This window comes from Tinamus guttatus, unplaced genomic scaffold (genome assembly GCF_059628265.1).
Source record: "Tinamus guttatus ecotype Peru unplaced genomic scaffold, ASM5962826v1 Tinamus_guttatus_pri_ptg000080l, whole genome shotgun sequence".
NCBI classification, from domain to species: domain Eukaryota; kingdom Metazoa; phylum Chordata; class Aves; order Tinamiformes; family Tinamidae; genus Tinamus; species Tinamus guttatus.
Genome location: NW_028288614.1, coordinates 1,803,911 through 1,820,724, shown reverse-complemented (window position 1 = coordinate 1,820,724; position 16,814 = coordinate 1,803,911). Strand labels below are relative to the sequence as shown.

The following is a 16,814-nucleotide window of genomic DNA, read 5'->3' as shown; positions in this document are numbered from 1 at the left end:
CTGAGTCTTTTTCCATTCCCTGATCTGTTCTTAGTCTCTTTCTTTCTATGTCTCTTAGTTTCTCTATCTGTTAAAATAAGGATACCAATACCTCTCTTATAGTCCTTTGAGATCTTCATAGAACAAAGAGCATTTGAGAAGGATATTATTGTGGATAGGCTTTTCTTCTTGACACCAATCTATCTTTTAATTGCATCATCCATCTGTTTCATTTGCCTGCAACAGTTTTGGTTATCAATAAGCCTTTTTTTTTTCTACTGATGAGGGGGGGCTTCTAATTCTTTGCTATTCTTTTCTGTAATTTCCTTTTACAGTTTACAGTTACTAGAAGTGTTTGAGAGTGAGATACACCTTCCCATGTATGCACAAAGATCTTGAAATATTCATAGAAAGCTCATGCATATCTGCTGTCATGCCTCTGCTCTCTGTTACAAGTCTAGCTCTCTAATGTGGATGGACAAATGTTCAGAAATAGGTATCCTTTTTTTCCTTTCAGAATGTCAGTCAGCTACTGCTCTCCAAATCATGATCAAGCGCTGTCATGGGAAAAGAAGCTGCAGCATCTATGCCAGCACCTATGAATTTGGAGATCCTTGTTACCCTGGCATCCGAAAGCATCTTAATGTCATCTACACATGCGGTGAGCCACAAAATTCCCTTATTTTAACTGTCACTGGGGTATGTGTTTGATGAACGGCAGCATGTGAAGAAAGGCAAGGGTGTAATTGTGTAAAAGAAAAAAGCCGTTGGGCTCTCAGAAGGTTATGCAGGTTACTGTGATTCTTATTTGGTCACATGGGAAAGTTCTGTGGATCACTTGTGTGGTTTAATTCTGACTCTCTTTCTATTGACTTGATGGAAAAATCAGAAAATACAGAAATGATGTTTGGTTAACTTTTCCAACACTGGTTCTGCAAAGGCAGCAAGAGCTGGAAGCTGAAGCTGTTTTGGATGCCTACAACCCAGTTGTTCATGGCCATCTGTTTCATTTGCCTGCAATAGTTTTGGTTATCAATAAGCCTTTTTTTTTCTTTGTTTTGTTTATCTTTCATTTGTACAGCTAATTAAGACGCACCAATCTATACTCATCAAGGGCATTAGTAGAAAATCCCCAAAGCCTTCAGGTGAACATGGAAATATTTTCTTACAGTTGAAAAATATTTTTTGAAAAAATATGTCCTTGGTTAGGAGCACAAGTCATAGTGTCAAGCAGACATTGTGCTGCTCCCTGACTAGTTGTCCTATTTTGCAATAAAGAAAAATTTCTTTTCTGAATTCTGTGTTATCAAAACGACATCAGATCTCTCTTCATCCATCCTTGGAGATATTGTCTCCATCTTTGGAGATATTGAAAAGCTGTCTGGAAATGATGCTGGAGAACATGGTCTAGGTGACCCTGTTTGAGCAGGGGGGCTGGACTAGGTGATCTCCAGAGGCCCCTTCCAACCTCAACCATTCTGTGCTTCCTCTAGTGAAGAAAATCCGCTCATTTGTGGCTTCAGAATATTTGAAAATATTTGCTCAAGGGATTTGCTTATAAAGCTGTTGCAAGGATGCTGACCCATTAAAACAGTGCCCTCCCATTTCTTTCTGTGTCTGCCTGAAAAAGGAGCGGGTGCTGCTCTGAATCTGCTGAGCCTGTAGCAGAAGAGGCACTGGCTGCATGCTCAGACAGCAACAGACCCGTGGGTCTGTCTCTACCTACGTGCTGAACATCAGAGATGGTGTTTGAGAGGGAGCTACCGTAGCAGTTCCTGTGGTTACTACAGCATAGCTGATGTGCAGCACCTGGAAGAGCAGAGAGAGACATCCAGGAGCAGGAGGCTATGAGCTCTTGCTTGGCTGTTGTTTCCTTTGGCAGGAATGACAGGAAAGTTGAAGCTTTTCTTCTTGGTTTATTTGTTTTTGTTTAAAGATGCAGCAAGAAGTAGCAAGGCTTAGTGCAAAGCCTTGTGAATTTTCTACCCAGGAATGTCATGTTGTTAGATCAGTTTTCTCATAAAGAAGCTGGAGAGAAGCTTATTCTCATGGGAATGTGATGAAATCCAAGGAAACGCAGCAGAACAACATCTCTTTTTGGACTCAAAGGTCCAAGGACAAACCAAAAAGAGCCCTATGATGTATTTCCAAGAGGGTATCTCAAAGGCCTGTGCAATCTCATTCTGGTGTTGTGGTCCTGGTCCCTAAGCCCGCTACAAAGGGCAATAGTGATCTCTCAGTTTGGTTTCAACTTTCCTAGTCAGTTAGAAAACGACATTGGATTTTGTTTTGTTTTGTTTTTAATGGGTAAAACCTTGAACTTCAAAAGTGCCCATGGCTCCGTGTCAAAATCATGATCTCAGACATAGGTCTGAGTTGGCTTTTGTGATCATCAGCCACATATTTATTCCCTCAAAAAAAGCAAAATCCTTCAAAATGTAAAATTCAGATAAGCAAGAATCAAATTTAGTTCCATGTGCTTGTGCAAGACAGAAGGGAATTCTGGCATGCTTTTAAAAGAAACTGCAAAAAACAAGCTGTTTGGTGTTGCCGTGGTTTAGAAAACAACCATAGTGTGGAAAAACTCCTGTTGGATATCTCTCTCTCTCTCTCTTTTTTTTTTCGAGTTTCCATAAAGCTGCATGCATACAGCTCCTGGTATGGTATTGTCCTACTTTCACAAAGCCTGTGGGAGTGAAAGGTGATGTGCTTTGACTGGTAAAAATGACTCATACCTTTTTGTACAGGCTTTTTTTTTCTTTCGTGTGATTGTATCTAGGTTTATATTCCCCATTCCCCACATCTTTTAGTTGGAAATGCTTGATACGTGGAGCACAGGAGCAGCTTTGCTGGAGAGTGGTGCAAGATGTGGAGTATTCCGGGTGCAGCCTGGCTTAGATGATGGTTGTACCCAGCAGGGGAGTTTCAAGTCTGTCTGAGCATCACTTGAGCCTTTCTTGTAGCTGCCTCAGGCAGGTGATTCCTTACTCTGGGACTCACAGGTGGTTTGTTTCCATCACTCTAAGGTGCCAGGGCATGGCAGAAATGTTCCTGCATGGTTCTTCCATGTCACTCATCTTCCCTGTGGGGAAAATAGTTGTTGCTTTGTTACTAAACCAGAGCCCCATGATGTATTTCCAAAGAGAGGTCTCAAAGGCCTATGCACTCTCATTTTAGCATTGTGGTCCTGGTCCCAAAGTCTGCTACAAATGCTATTAGAGATCTTTTAGCCTGACCGTAACTTTGGTAACAGGAGCAAGTAAGTTGAAGGATGTTGCAGTGTGGGTAGGAGGATCTTCATGCAGACATTTCCTATAGGAAAAACTTAAGTGATTGTGAGGATGGGGTAACTGAACTCTGCTCTTACATGGGAAGGGCTAAAAAGACAAAATTATGTCTCTTGCTGATACTAGTTCTTGAAAAAATGTCTATTGAGAGATTAATTTATGAGATGACAAAAGGTGATGGTAATTCAAAGCTTATGGTTTTTTATCAAAAGTCACAGTTGTGCTGGGTGGACTTTGTGACAGACATCAATTCTGCTGTTTGGAGCAATGGCTCATGAGTGGCAAGAGACATGACTGATCTCCCAGTCCTGGTAGGAGAAGGTCTGCAAAATTCTCTCATTTGCAGACTGTTCTCTGGCTTCTCAGTAGTCTCCAAGAAGCAAATGGATAAAGTAACAGCTTTGGTTTCTTTAATCAATGGCTTGATTTCTTGGAGGTTCATCCTTTGAGCCACAACATGGGTTGTGCTGGATGTAAGGATTCCTGCCAGACACACACAGTTTGTTGGTGAATCTGGGTTTAAGAAAAGGTGCCATCTGACTATCTGTACAGCTGTAGTTTTTCCCCCTTTTCTTGACTAATTTGTTATAATTATTCCAGCTGGTGGGAGCACTTGTACATTGTTCTCAAGTCGAGAAAGGGGAATCAGTTCTCCATGTCATATTATATCCCTTTCCATTTTGCATTTAACGTCTCCTGGCATCGCTTAGCTGTGTTGGAAGTGCTACAAGTTAGTGTGAATGTACAAAATGATTGAAACAAGCAAGTAAGTGGCAGCCTGGTGAGATAGTGATCTCTCATGTACGTTAGGATTCCATTAGCCCAGCCAAGGAAGCAGATGAAAATCCTCCGACATGAAAACATTCCAAACCTGAACATTGGCAGGAGCTGAAATACTGAAGTTTGATCTAAAGCCAAGTTTAGCTAATGGGGCAGTAGGAAAGGTGGGGTTTTCCAGTATTTGGGTCCCATTACTGGATTAATAAATACATTAATTACTTTTATTTAAGAAAAAGAATGCAAGGGCAAATTAATTCTGGGAAAGCAGAGCACGCATGGTGGGGTTGCATTCTGAGGATAACAGCTGTAACTAGAGGAAGATGCAAAACATTTAGCCTTGATTTTTCTTCAAAATACCTTGAAACCATTAGAGGGTGGCCACAAATAAGAGGAATAATGCAACGGAGAGAAGGTGTAACAAAGACTCAGTAGAAATTGTTGTCTTTCTCTCTCTCTCTCTCTCACTATCTCCTCTCTCCTTTCTTTCTCTCTCTTTCTTTAGTATAAAACATCATGTTTGCAGTATATGCTGATAGCTTGCTAGTGTCATTACTGCTGTGTTTTTGTCCTTACTGATAAAACTTCAATACACCCAATCTCTTCGTTTCTCTAAATTACTCTCTGGTTATCTTTGGAGACTCCTTTTAATTCTCCAAGTCTCTTTCCTCTCTAATAGGTGTGACTTACTTAGACTTTAGCCTATCCTGAACTAACTGACAAAGGTATTTAAATCTGTGCTGAATTTTTTTGCACACACATAATGCCACTTGCATTCAAGGAAATGTTTAAGTGTGTCCCTATTTTAAAATCCAATGTAAAAATACCATTGAAGTTAAAATTTTCCTTAAATATTTCTTTGAGTGAGGATGGGAAATTATTTACATGCCTATGTACAAAGAGAAACTATGTTCGTGACGTTGAAAACCAAGAGAGAGGAACGATTCAGTGCCTGCTATCCCAGACTGTCCAAGCCCTGGCTCCCTGGGCAGTCAATAGAGACTGCAAATGTGACCCATCTGCTACGTACCTGCTGTTCTCTAAATACATATATTGGTCAGAAATGGCCTGATGAGGAAAAAAAGTGATGGGAAAATGTGAATTTCTTTTGTCTAGGCATGTTTTAGTGGATTGGCTATCAGTCTTGGAAAAGGGTGGATTTTTAGTGCCTTTGTTAGATGTAGGATGGATAAAATGTGCTCTTAAATGCATTTTTGATGTGAATATCCGTTGTGTGCTTAGATGAGTGCGTCTCCTACTTGATTGATGCCAGGTAGGAAGTGGTCATTGGATTGGGAGCTAATGAACTGCCATGGCAACTCACAAATTGCTTGGAAAATCCTGCAGTTCTGCCACATTAATAATCCTGCTGTCTTGCTTTATGAGGCAATAAGCCAAGTCCCAGAGGACTCACGCTTTATATCCTGATGAGAGACTGGGCTGTTGCAGGATGAGACATGAGTGTAGGGGCAGCAGCTCCTGTTGTTTCACTGTGGTTGGTGCTACTGACCACATGGTGCTGCCCAGGGGCAGTAGAGATGCTCCAGAGCAATGGGAACACGCAGGTCTGTAAGCCACGTTTCCCTGGGTATTTGGGAAGCAAATTTGACTTTCTCCAAAATGTTGCATTTAAATAAATATTCAATGAAATATGTTGGTTTAGAGGCAGGATATAGCTGTGTCAAATAAGAGATTTCAACTGTGTTTTCCCCCGTATTGTTGATAAGGAGAGAGGTTGAGGAGTTGCATGAATTTGCTCCTGCTGTCTCAAAGGGTCCATGCTGCAGTCCATTAGCTCCTGGGAGTAAATCCATCAATGCCTCAGGCTGGGTGAATGTAATGGTCTCTTTGCTCTTAAAACTCATTAATTCATCAATGTAGAAATATATTTTTATCACTGCAAAACACTTTCTGTTGCTAAAAAGAGCCCATGTCCAGGACCTGAAAAAGAACAATTCCAGGCTTCAAAGAAAGAACAAAATCCTTTTAGACCTATTTCAATGATATTGTTAGATTGAGTTTTCAAACAGAGCAAGGCAGACAGGGTATTACTAGAGAAAGATGGGAACAATATATAACACAGATGTCCTTCATAAGTTAAAATGAAAATCATGTTCATAAACAAGTAAATGTTATAAACAAACTAACTATAGGGACGTTAAACTGAATGTCTGTTTGATACAATATAGTTTTAACTGGGATTCTTGTGTCATACTGTGAAGCAGGACTCACAGACATGTAGATGCCGCATAGTTTGACCTACCAATTAAACAAAGAACAGAATAATGATATAATATTGAATATAATAATAGCCATGATGTGGCTACTTTCACTGTCACGGATCTAGGTTTAGGGGTGGTTTAGGAGGTCTGCATCTTATTTTCTCAAGATAATAGAACTTATTGTCATATAATTCTTATATCAAGCCTGTGTTTCTGTTTCTGCTATCCAGTACTCATATAAAGACTGCAAATAATGAAGATTTCATGCAGTGGGATTCGTTGGATCAAGCGTAGGCCCATAAGCCTTGGAGTTTTGTAGCACAGATATTCTTATTTGAGAAAAAATCCTTTTACAGGTAATGGAGAAAAACAACTATTTTTAAGGCACAAAACATCTTATCCTAAAGTAATTGTCTGAAAGAGATGAACTGTACAACTGAAGTCACAGTTCCCCTGTACTAACCATAAAGGGTGGGTTACCTGAGACATCTGTATGTAGGACCTCTACAGTGCAAACATCTACATAAGATTAGATGATTTTAAACTATTGAGGTCCACTTTCTACATTTCATCTTCATAGGTTTCCTCATTGCCTCTAAGAGCTAAGACAATGTTTACAGCTTTGCTGTCTTTTTTGATGGTCTTTGGGGTTTTGATTCTTTTAGCCTTCAGTACTCAAGGCCTTAAATTTGTTGTAGACTGATGGGAATTGCAGCTGGTAATATGGAAGAAGGGGCAGAGTAGATTTATTTTTTTGGTAATGTATCATATGTTGCTTGTTTGTGTAAGAGAATGGACTGGTTGCACTTGCTTCTAGTCTTTTCTGCATTTCCATTCAGAAGAAGGAAAAGCAAAAAGGCTCTTTCTTTTTTAGAAACTTAGGCCTCAGCCTTAGATCTTTTAGAAACTTAGGAAATGAGATTTCATCAATTCAAACCTCCCAGAACCTGCCAAAAGATGATGTCGTGGTATAATTAAAGGCTGCATCATGATAGATAAGTACAACCTTAAGGCTCTCAGTTTTCCATCTTCTAAGACTGTGACTTTGTCATCTTTAGAGATGTTTTCTTAACATTTTTGTGAGTGCAATTTCTTGGATCTTAGAGAGAAGCAAAGAAGGAAACATCTCAGTCAGAAAGGCTTTATGGCACAGATCTGTTGGAGATTGTGGAACACCTGAGAGCAAAGGTAAACTGTCATCTCCTGCTGACCAGTGCATAAGAGAGTGGGGACACACTTTACTAATGAGCTTGGAGATATCTGCTGTTAGCAGAGGCCATAGTACCTCTGCTACTCTACATCAAGGAGAGAAAGAGAGTAGTGATTGCACAAGAATGTGAAAAATGAATGATGGGACCAGGAACAAAACAAAAAAAATCCTGAAGACTAAGCAAACCATTTTAGCTAGGAATTAGAGAAGGGACAAACAGGCTAAATCATTTTAAGATGAAGCTTGATAAATTAGGTAATGGGAGGCTGTCAGCATGCTGCTCGTTTGCTTATTGTACAGCTCACTGTAGCTTGATGTGAATCTCAAATCTAGAAGAGCCTGAACATGTCTGGCCTGGCTGGCCCAGGCACAGCAACTCTTCATCACCAGGACAGAATGAATCTGTGTCTAATGTAGATTAGGGTAAATAAATATTCTGAGGAAGCTGAGTTTGGCATCTTGTGCAGAGGAGGAGCAGGTAAGGCTGTCACCTCAAGGGCAAGGCTTTAAAGCCCTTTGATTCTTGCAGAGGAGAAATGGTGACCCGGAGATAAAAATCACTGCCTTGGGGATAAGGAGGAGAGAAGATGGGGCTGGAGGAAGTAGAGAGGGAGTTCAAAGGATACCTTTTATGATGATCCTAAGCAGAGTGAGCTGCAAGACAAATGCCTTCTTACAATTAGGTGAGCTTTGCTAACTTCTGCTATCTCATCCATCACTGAGAAACACATAGAACACCTATGGGAAGAAGAGTCCCACAAAAAGCAGCCAAAACGCTATGCAACCTCTCGCCCCCCGTTGTTCAAAAAGTGCATGCACTGAAATCTTTATTCCATAATTTTTATTTATTTCTTCTTTGATGAGATCTGTGCCCCAAAAATCACAAGGGAGTTCCTGTTGTGCATGAGGAGCTGCTCCAGAGTCATTTTTCCAAGGATGGATGGGAAGGAGGTTGGGGTGGGAAGGAGTTATTCCAGTGTTACAAGGAGTATTTATCTCTGTTTTTTTTTTTAATATTTAAGACATTTTTATACTGATTTTTAACTTGTTGTATGTAGAGAAATAGCTGGCTGGAGCAACCATCACGAAATTAACCAGCATGCTAAATCTGAGGTAGGGGCTGTTGTGTAGTGCCCACGGTATCTGGAAATTATTCTTAGTCTACATAGGGATAAAAAAATCTTTTAGAATGGACCCAGAGTTTATAACGTAATAACTATAATGCTATAATGCTATTCAGGAATGTAACCCAGATTTTACAGGGGTTGACACACCTATGAGATTTCTAAACAGACTCACTCATTAAATGGTTTCTGCTGGCACAAAAATGCATATATTCATGGGGTTAAACAGCAATATGCCAACTGGAGAACTGTTCTCAGGCTGGTGCACAGGACATGGATAGACGTGGGGGTCCCTGTGGCTGTCCTGACACCTCCCTGCCAGAGTGGGGAGGACACAGCCCTGACAGCAATTGTGATCTATCCAGAATTTCACTCCAGAAGAGCAGAACTACCTGTGAATGATGGTACAAGATTACATTTGAACTAATTATATCTAAGTAAATCTTTTAGAAAATTTGGGGAGGGACAGGTGGAGCAGAATTAAACTTACGTGGATTTTCTATTCTTTGACTTATCTATTGCCTTAATAATATTCCCTTAAAGCTTCTAACCATGAACATGTGGTAGATAGATATTTACCATTTAATTGTCAGAGACTACTTTCTACATGGGAAGCCTCATAGAATAGCTTCATTAAATACTGTTGATTTTTTGTTCCTGTCAAGACCTGTACAGGTTTCAAATATGGTAATTGGTGGTAATGCTGCTGCCTTTAAGGATTCCTTTACTGGGAAGGTGGTAGGCAACCAGTCTGCCAGTCCCTTTCATGCGAGAGACTTCAGGCTATAGTCAAAGGAATGTCTCCAAATGAATGGCTGACCCTTCATTCAGTGATCACCCTAACTCCGCCTAATTGAGGTTAATGCCAAAAGCATCGACACCTTGATGCTAACTCATTAGTGCCTGGAGGCTAATGAAGATTGCTGTCAGCTCAGTGAAGCACGCATTAGATCAAAATTGAAGGGAGCATTTGACACCATGACCAATTAAGATATATTTGCATGGATCACACATATATATTTGCCTTCCCTTTTTGAAAGTGTGTAAAGACAATGCCATTTCCTTCCACAGTTTATAGAGGGATTCACAGCTGGTGTCTTTCTACGAGCACGTGCACATTTTTCTGCTGAGCACGTACCACTGCCCTGCTGTTTACTAGCTGCCCTCTCTTCTCTTTCTCCACTTTTTTATGAAGCAGACAGGAAATTCTCTGGAATTTGGAAAAACCTTGTTCCTGAACATGAAAAGAGAACTGGAAGAGCAGGGCAGAGGGGGAAAATAAATAGCAATTCTGTGAAAGCCACCCAAGATGCAAATAGATGCAACCTCTGTGATGGGGTCCTTTGGTACAATTGGTGTTTGTGAGCTGCTGCTGAAGCAGAATACACAGTAGTGAGCGCTCAGCACTCTGAGGTGTCTGTAGCCCATTGATGCAAGGTGCATGGGTATCAAATGCGTATTTAATCACTGGGAAGAGCAGTAATGTTTAACATTGTGTTGCCATGCCTACAGGCCTTAGCAAGGCCTGGGCTGTTATGCAACACACTCCCTAATTAAAAGGCAATCTATGCTATGAGTAATTTAGTGGTTGAACAGTCAAGGCAGACTTTGTGAGAAAGAAGTATTAAATCTCATTTCTAAGTCCTGGAGTGTCTGGTCTCATGTGCACCAGTGCTAAGAGAGGGGGAAGGTCCAGGGGCACGTTTACAAATAGGGGTCCCAAGGAGATTCTCTAGGATGTGTCTGAGCAGTCTGCAGTATCTCACAGGTCCCCGTCAGTTACTGGGGGTAGGAGATTGACTGTGAGTGTCACACTCCAGTAGTCTTGATCTTCAGGAACCTTTCCTGAACATTCATCTACTTTTCCCACTTTCATTGCATTCAGCCTCTATCCACCCAAACGATTAATGCCCCCTTCAGAGAGATGCTTCAAATACTGTTGACGGTGGCTACTTTTGGTGTCCTGTTTTAGTCATTGTTTAGACAAGCCATTCACATTCAGCTCCTTTAATCTTTCCCCATAAATCAACCTGCCCGTTTTCTCAAATGTCTTTTTGTTGCTTATTTCCACAATTACCTGTATCTTTTTACAAATACTGAGCAGGCTTATGATTATTTTATTCCTGGGGCCAGCAATGACTTGCAGTTCCTCAGCCTTATCTTAGGAATGGCTGCTGTTCTGGCATTGCTACCACACACCAGGACCTGGAGGAACAACCGTCCCTCTTCTCTCTCTGAAGTTTAGATCTGGTGTTCACCTATTTTCTCTCACTTAGGAGGACAAAGCCAAGGAAAGTAGCAACTCCTGATTGCCAGAGTGAAGAAATGGGATGATGGGGCACAGTATTAGCATCCTTTCTGGATGGTTGTTTTTCCAGCCTTACTAATACAAAGCCTGGGGCCTTAAGCATGACTGATACGGCATAATATAAACAGTGAAGCAAATCCTGCTAAATCCCTTTAGAAGATATTTAACTAAATTCCTAACCCGTGAAGCCACCGTGGGCCATTTCTTATCTTTAAAAGCCATCTCACAGCTGCCTGCAAAGACTCTGGAGGCTGCTTAATCCAAGCAGATGGACTTGGTGTCAGCTGCCTTCAGGGGACTAGCGAGAGAGAGAGGGAAGAGCCTTGGAGGTCTCTTTTTTTGTGTGAATGAGTGTCACTCCAACGCTGTTCCAGCCAAAGCCGTAGGGGTTGGAGGAGAATTGGTAGGCAGCTCCCTCTGGAGTCCGACAGCCCCTTCCCTTGCGGGTTGAATGTTGCCCTGCTCTGGATGGTCATAGCCCGCAGCGAGCTGTACAACAGGGAGCAGTCTGTAGATGCCACTTGTACTGTCTAGTCCCTAGATTGTGTTTATTTGCTTCAGGCTTTGAGGAACTTCTTGTGAAAATTCCTTTGCAAGAAAAATATAATCTCTTGAAACATCCAGGAAATACCGTTTTTACAAGGGAATGCGAGCAATTAGAGGGAAAATGATTTCGGTCATAAAAAGGTAAAAAGGAAAAAAAACCCAGCAAGTTTCTTCCCCCTTCTTTTCATTGACATGTGTCACCTCTCTCTGTTTGTGGACAGGCGTAGGTGTTGGGGCTGCCCCAGAACATGGGCACCAGCCTTAGACCAAGAGGCTTTTTCTTCCTAACCCTAATCTGTCACCAGCTCTTTGACACGGGGCAGTTGCTTGGCTTCCTCCTGCCTTGCCTAGTTCGACTGCAAGTCCTGGGGCTATTTGTGTAGCAGCTGGCGCAGCAGAACGCCGGCCTCTCCACCTCCCCTGGGCTTTGCATTTATGTGGATAATGCAAACACGATCACACAGATTTGAGTCTGTGCTTTCAGTGCCTGCAATTGCTGTTGAACTTCATTGCCATGAAGCTTTGGGAAGCTCAGGTGTTAAGCTGCTCCTGCCTTACTTATCCTTTATTCTTATGAGAGTTCACTTGATTAGGAATTCAATGGTTGTCTCACATTTCTTTGTTTTTCTTCTGAAGTATTGTTATAATTGCTATTACTATGAAGAATAACAAATACTAAATTCTTTTCTCCTTCACTTTTCAGTGAAAAACTGAAACCAATCCGGATTTATCCCAGGATTACACAGTAACACATGTTTCTTTAAAGTGCTATATGTTGATCAAAGGTCCAATGTCTGTTGTGTGAAGGCTGTACCTGATTTCCCACAAGCAAGAAAGGCAAATTTTCTTCTTTGTGCTATTAGAGATTATCAAAACCTTCTGGAGGTGCCTTGTGAAGAATGAGGTATAAAATGTCAGTGCTGTGTTGTGGCTCTCTGTTAAAAGGAGCAAGCTACCTAGTAACCTGGAGTTAGAACATGTGTAATGTAAATTTTCTGTCAGTTGTTTCCTCACCTATTTGTGGCATTAACAAACAAATGGATTTGCTTCCTCACTACATCATTCTTTGCCCCCTAAATTGCCCTTAATTAAAATTGAGTATGCCTCTGACAGTAAAGAAAATGAAGCAGTGAAGGCAGATATTGGTTTCTTTTCTATTTTTTCCTTTCCTTGTCTTTTAGCAGTGTCAGTGTAATGGTTTTCTCTTAAGCAGCACTTGGGCATTTGCATAGGTTTGCATTTAATTTCCAGATGCAGAGGCAGACTTCGAATAGCAGTGCAAGCTGCAGTTTTATAGATCTGGATGACCAGGTTACCTTTCTTTACCTGCTGGCCAAGAAACTGTACCGTGTACCATAGGAAGGCTGACACGCTCCTGGCTGAACCACGTTTTGTGAGATTCAAGCTAGACTTGCTGAAGAAATGATCTATCTGTCCCAGGCTGCAAAAATATTCACCAAGAGAATACCATTTTAGTCAGGCATGTGTCTCTTAGTAAGTGTCTTTTAAGTAAGGCACTGTGTCTCTCTTTAATTTGGGATCATATGAACTGCTTAACTATTTGGCATGGAGGCTCCATGTAAATGTGTTTCATGAAATTTTGAGTAGATAGGTTTTATTCAAAGAAACATATTTAATCATCAGCACTGACATTTTGGTTATGGCAAAAGCATTTTCCTAAGTAAGGGGTCTTGCAATGTTTCATCTCCATTTATTTGGAGGCATTCTACTTAGAGGGAGCGCCGTATCTCGAGCTGTGTCTCAGGTGTCTCATCCTGGCTTCGAGTGTTTTCCTGGTGGACCTTACTGAATGAGTCATGGGTCCCTGTGTAGCTGGTTCACAGGCATTTTTGAAGTGCAAGAGTAAAGGTTTGGATTTGCAAAGGATATAGTCTTGAGTGTAAGTAGAGGGATAGAGTACTGAGTGCATAGATGTATTGGTCTGAACAGGAATGCAGTTGCAAATAGGTTTGTTATTAAACACATTCTAATGGTGACCAGATGTAGCTGTCTCCAGTATAATCTGCTACATATGTAGTAGATATCCTGGCCTCCCTTTGTAGTCAGTTTATGAAAAGAAAAAGGCCTTTTTACCTTCTAGGGCATCTCGTTTTAAAGTAAGCATCTCAGATAGGTAAGAGGGTCACTCCTTACAAGTCCTTATTTCTCTCTCTTGCTTATCAAGAAAGCCCAGGGTGACTACATTGACTGCAGATATTTGCACTCTTCATATCTAAAGCTAGGTCAGAATGTCTTTTATACTAAATTATATATTTTCAATAATTATTTGCCATTATCTTCCTTAAGAAGTTGTCAAACCTCATGATATTTAAATTCAGTTCTAACACCTTGTGGATTATAAGTTTACTAACTTGCTACAGATATTTTTCTTCAACTTTCATAATCTTGACAGTGAAAAGTTTTATTACCAGAAAAGAGATGAATTGAGTGTGCAGTTTAATAGTATTTGCTGCCAGAGAATAATCTGTCTATTCTGAAGAGTTCTTATCCTTCTTCAGTGTATTTTTACCCAGTTTTCCAGGTCAAGATTGAGCTTCTGATTCACTGAGTGTAGCTGCTGAGAAGTAAATGAGATATGAAAGCTCCCATTGAAGCCAGTGAAGCCTGGGAAACTGGCTCACTCTCACACTGAGTTGATACCAAGAGCTCAGCTGCCCAGACATACATACATAGTGGTATTTTATTATGTTTTATCCATAGCTCCTGTATAATATTTGCAATCCCTCCCTGTGATGGGTGGTACCCAGGTTTAACTTGATCCTGTGTTTTTGGCCAGTTGAATTGTTTCCCATTGATTGTAAAGACCAGATCAGTGCTGACAGTAACGGGAGTTTAAATACCAATGAGGACATTTATATTGCAAATAGCTAAATATGAGTGTCTGAATACAGTGCTGTTTCCAAGCCTTCTTGTCACTGTACAATGATGAAACCATGGGAAAGTTTATCTTTTTCTAAGGGATGCACTGGTCCTCTTATAGTTTCGTCACTGTGGCAGCTGTCTCTGAGGAGGAGAGCAAGAATGCAAGAGAGAGAAGATTAGTGTTGCTATTTATTTCTTGGTTTTATCCATCTTTGAAAACAACAGGTCCCAAAAATGGACATGGCAGTATTATCCTTATGGCATGGAACAGAGAAGAGCCTCTTCTCTATTTTGAGACATCAAAGGAATCCATGTCCTTTTGAAGGGTATTTCCTTTTCCCACTTAGTGATAAGAGAAAAACTTTCCCATTCTTGTTATTTCAGTGGAGACTTACGCAGATCAGAAGCAAGGGTTTGGGGTTAGGGCTAGTGTCAGAAACATTGAGAACACGACAATTTCCAGCCAAAAGTGCTTCGAACCAAACCAAGAACAGCAACATACCCCAGAGTACAAAACCCGGGTGGTATTTAGGCACTGCAGTATTGCAGATGGCTCTGGCAGGTCTGTATTTCGCACAGCAACTTCACGGGATACTTGTCCACATGGAAGCAGCTGGGAACTACTAGTATAGCTAGGAGCACCATGTCCTTTGTGAGCCTCCTACGTTCTGACTCCTCAGCAGTCGGGTGTCCTGGCATGGCCTTGCATGCCCAGATGTGTGTTAGCCTGGCAGGGTTATTTGGACATGGGAGATCCAGCATGATCCGGAGGCCGTGCTGTGGCCAAGACTTCAAGGAACTGCCTGCATGGACAACCTGTGCTGCTCTGGAAAGATGGAGCGAACACCACAGGGAAATCCTCTCTCTGGCAGAGAGGTGCTTGGTGCACATGGCTTCCAGCTAGACTCACCGGCCTGGGAGGCTCTCTAGGGACTACCCAGCCCAAATCTTGGCAGAAGCCAACACAATCTTGTTAGAGCCCTTTCCAGCTGGCTCCAAGCCCTTTGGTACCATCTGCCAATTGACGTGTTACAATTTGCTAGGGCTTGGCCACTCTGACAGTCCTGCCCTGATGTGCTCTTCTGTGCTGGGAGCTACTGGTGTTGGTTCAGTGCCCACGAGTAGGAAATCCTGTGCCATGGGGGGATCCCTGAAGAGATTCACAGCCCCCAGGTGTTTCTCTCCCATTTTCTCTCCTAGGTAGCAGAGAGGGGCAAGCAATGGGTCTGAATACACCAAGGAGGCATCTACAACCTGTCTAACATCCCTTATGCACCTCAGTGTTCACTGCCATGTTCCAGTTTGGATGTTTAGGTGTGTTTGAGAGCTTCTAGCAGAAGTTCTCTTGCCCGCTATGCTGCGTCCAGACTGCCTGCTGTGAACAGGCCCTCAGCTGTGCCCTCTCCACAGTTGTGCCAGGGTGCTATCTTGGTGGGCATTGACCAAAGTATTGCTGGGAAGTTAAACCACATGTACAATTGCAGGCCAGCAATTGAGTGTTTTAGGGATCAAGGCGGTTTATGGATTGTTATTTTTCCGGTCCCTCTTTGTACATTTTTTCATCATTCTGGGATAACAGGTATTGAGAGGCCTGACATGCTTAGAAACATCTCTGCTTTTTATATATTTTGGTCTGGTTCTTTCTCTTCTTCTTCTTTTTTTTTTTTTCTCCCCATAAAATTGTAAATGATATCCTGCTAATGCCAGTTGTTCATTCTTCGTGTGGTACATGGCCACTCAGCAGTTCAAAAAGTCTCTTCACATCCTCTTTCCAGGCTTCCCCTTCTCAGAGGGCAGAAGCTGCTCTGTGCACCACTATTTGGGATGTTCAGGGCAGGAGGATGCCTTGTCTCTGATACTAATGTCTCTGCTAGTGATTTCTCAGCCTGTTAGAAAGTACTGGGAAGCAGAAGTGCTTATTACCTGCATGGCTTGTGGATTCAAGCCTATTTAGGAGGCTCAGTGATGCAGATAGGTTCCCAATAAGTGTTTCAATAGAGTCTGAGCTTGGGGTACATTTGATCAAAAATGCTAGTATCTGTATTGCCTGGATATTCTCCTCTTCTGGGACAGGATACCCAAATTGGCTTTAAAAAAGGAGAATTTGGGCTCTCATGGATTAATGAATCTATATTACTCACTCAGAAGAGGGGTGAGGTTTGCTTCAGGTTCTGACACCTAAATGTAGGTATCCTTCTGTAGGTGTCTACAGGCTCACTTGGGGTCTGAGTCATCTGCATAAGCAAAGTCCTCTAGTACCATGGGACACCCCAGGGCCATCTTCAGAGACTTCAGAGAGGTGCTGCCGAGATGACACATGCAGAGAAGTCCCCTAGTACTTCTGCATTCTTTTGAAGCAGAAGCCAAGAGAGATATCTCAGGATGCCACCCTGTGCTCTAGGTCTCCCTACTGGAGCAGGGTGGGTTGGACTAGATGATCTCTACAGGTCCCTTCCAACCTCAACCATTCTGTGACTC

General features: G+C 41.8%; 1 protein-coding gene across 1 annotated transcript in view; it reads left to right on the top strand.

Moving 5' to 3' along the window:
- EVA1A (eva-1 homolog A, regulator of programmed cell death) overlaps positions 1-16,814 on the top strand; it is a 186,281-nt gene that overhangs the window by 86,756 nt on the left and 82,711 nt on the right. Inside the window, exon 5 of the mRNA XM_088520115.1 lies at positions 497-640. Within this exon, the coding sequence (XP_088376241.1) occupies positions 497-640 (144 nt within the window). The remainder of the gene's footprint in view (positions 1-496; positions 641-16,814) is intronic.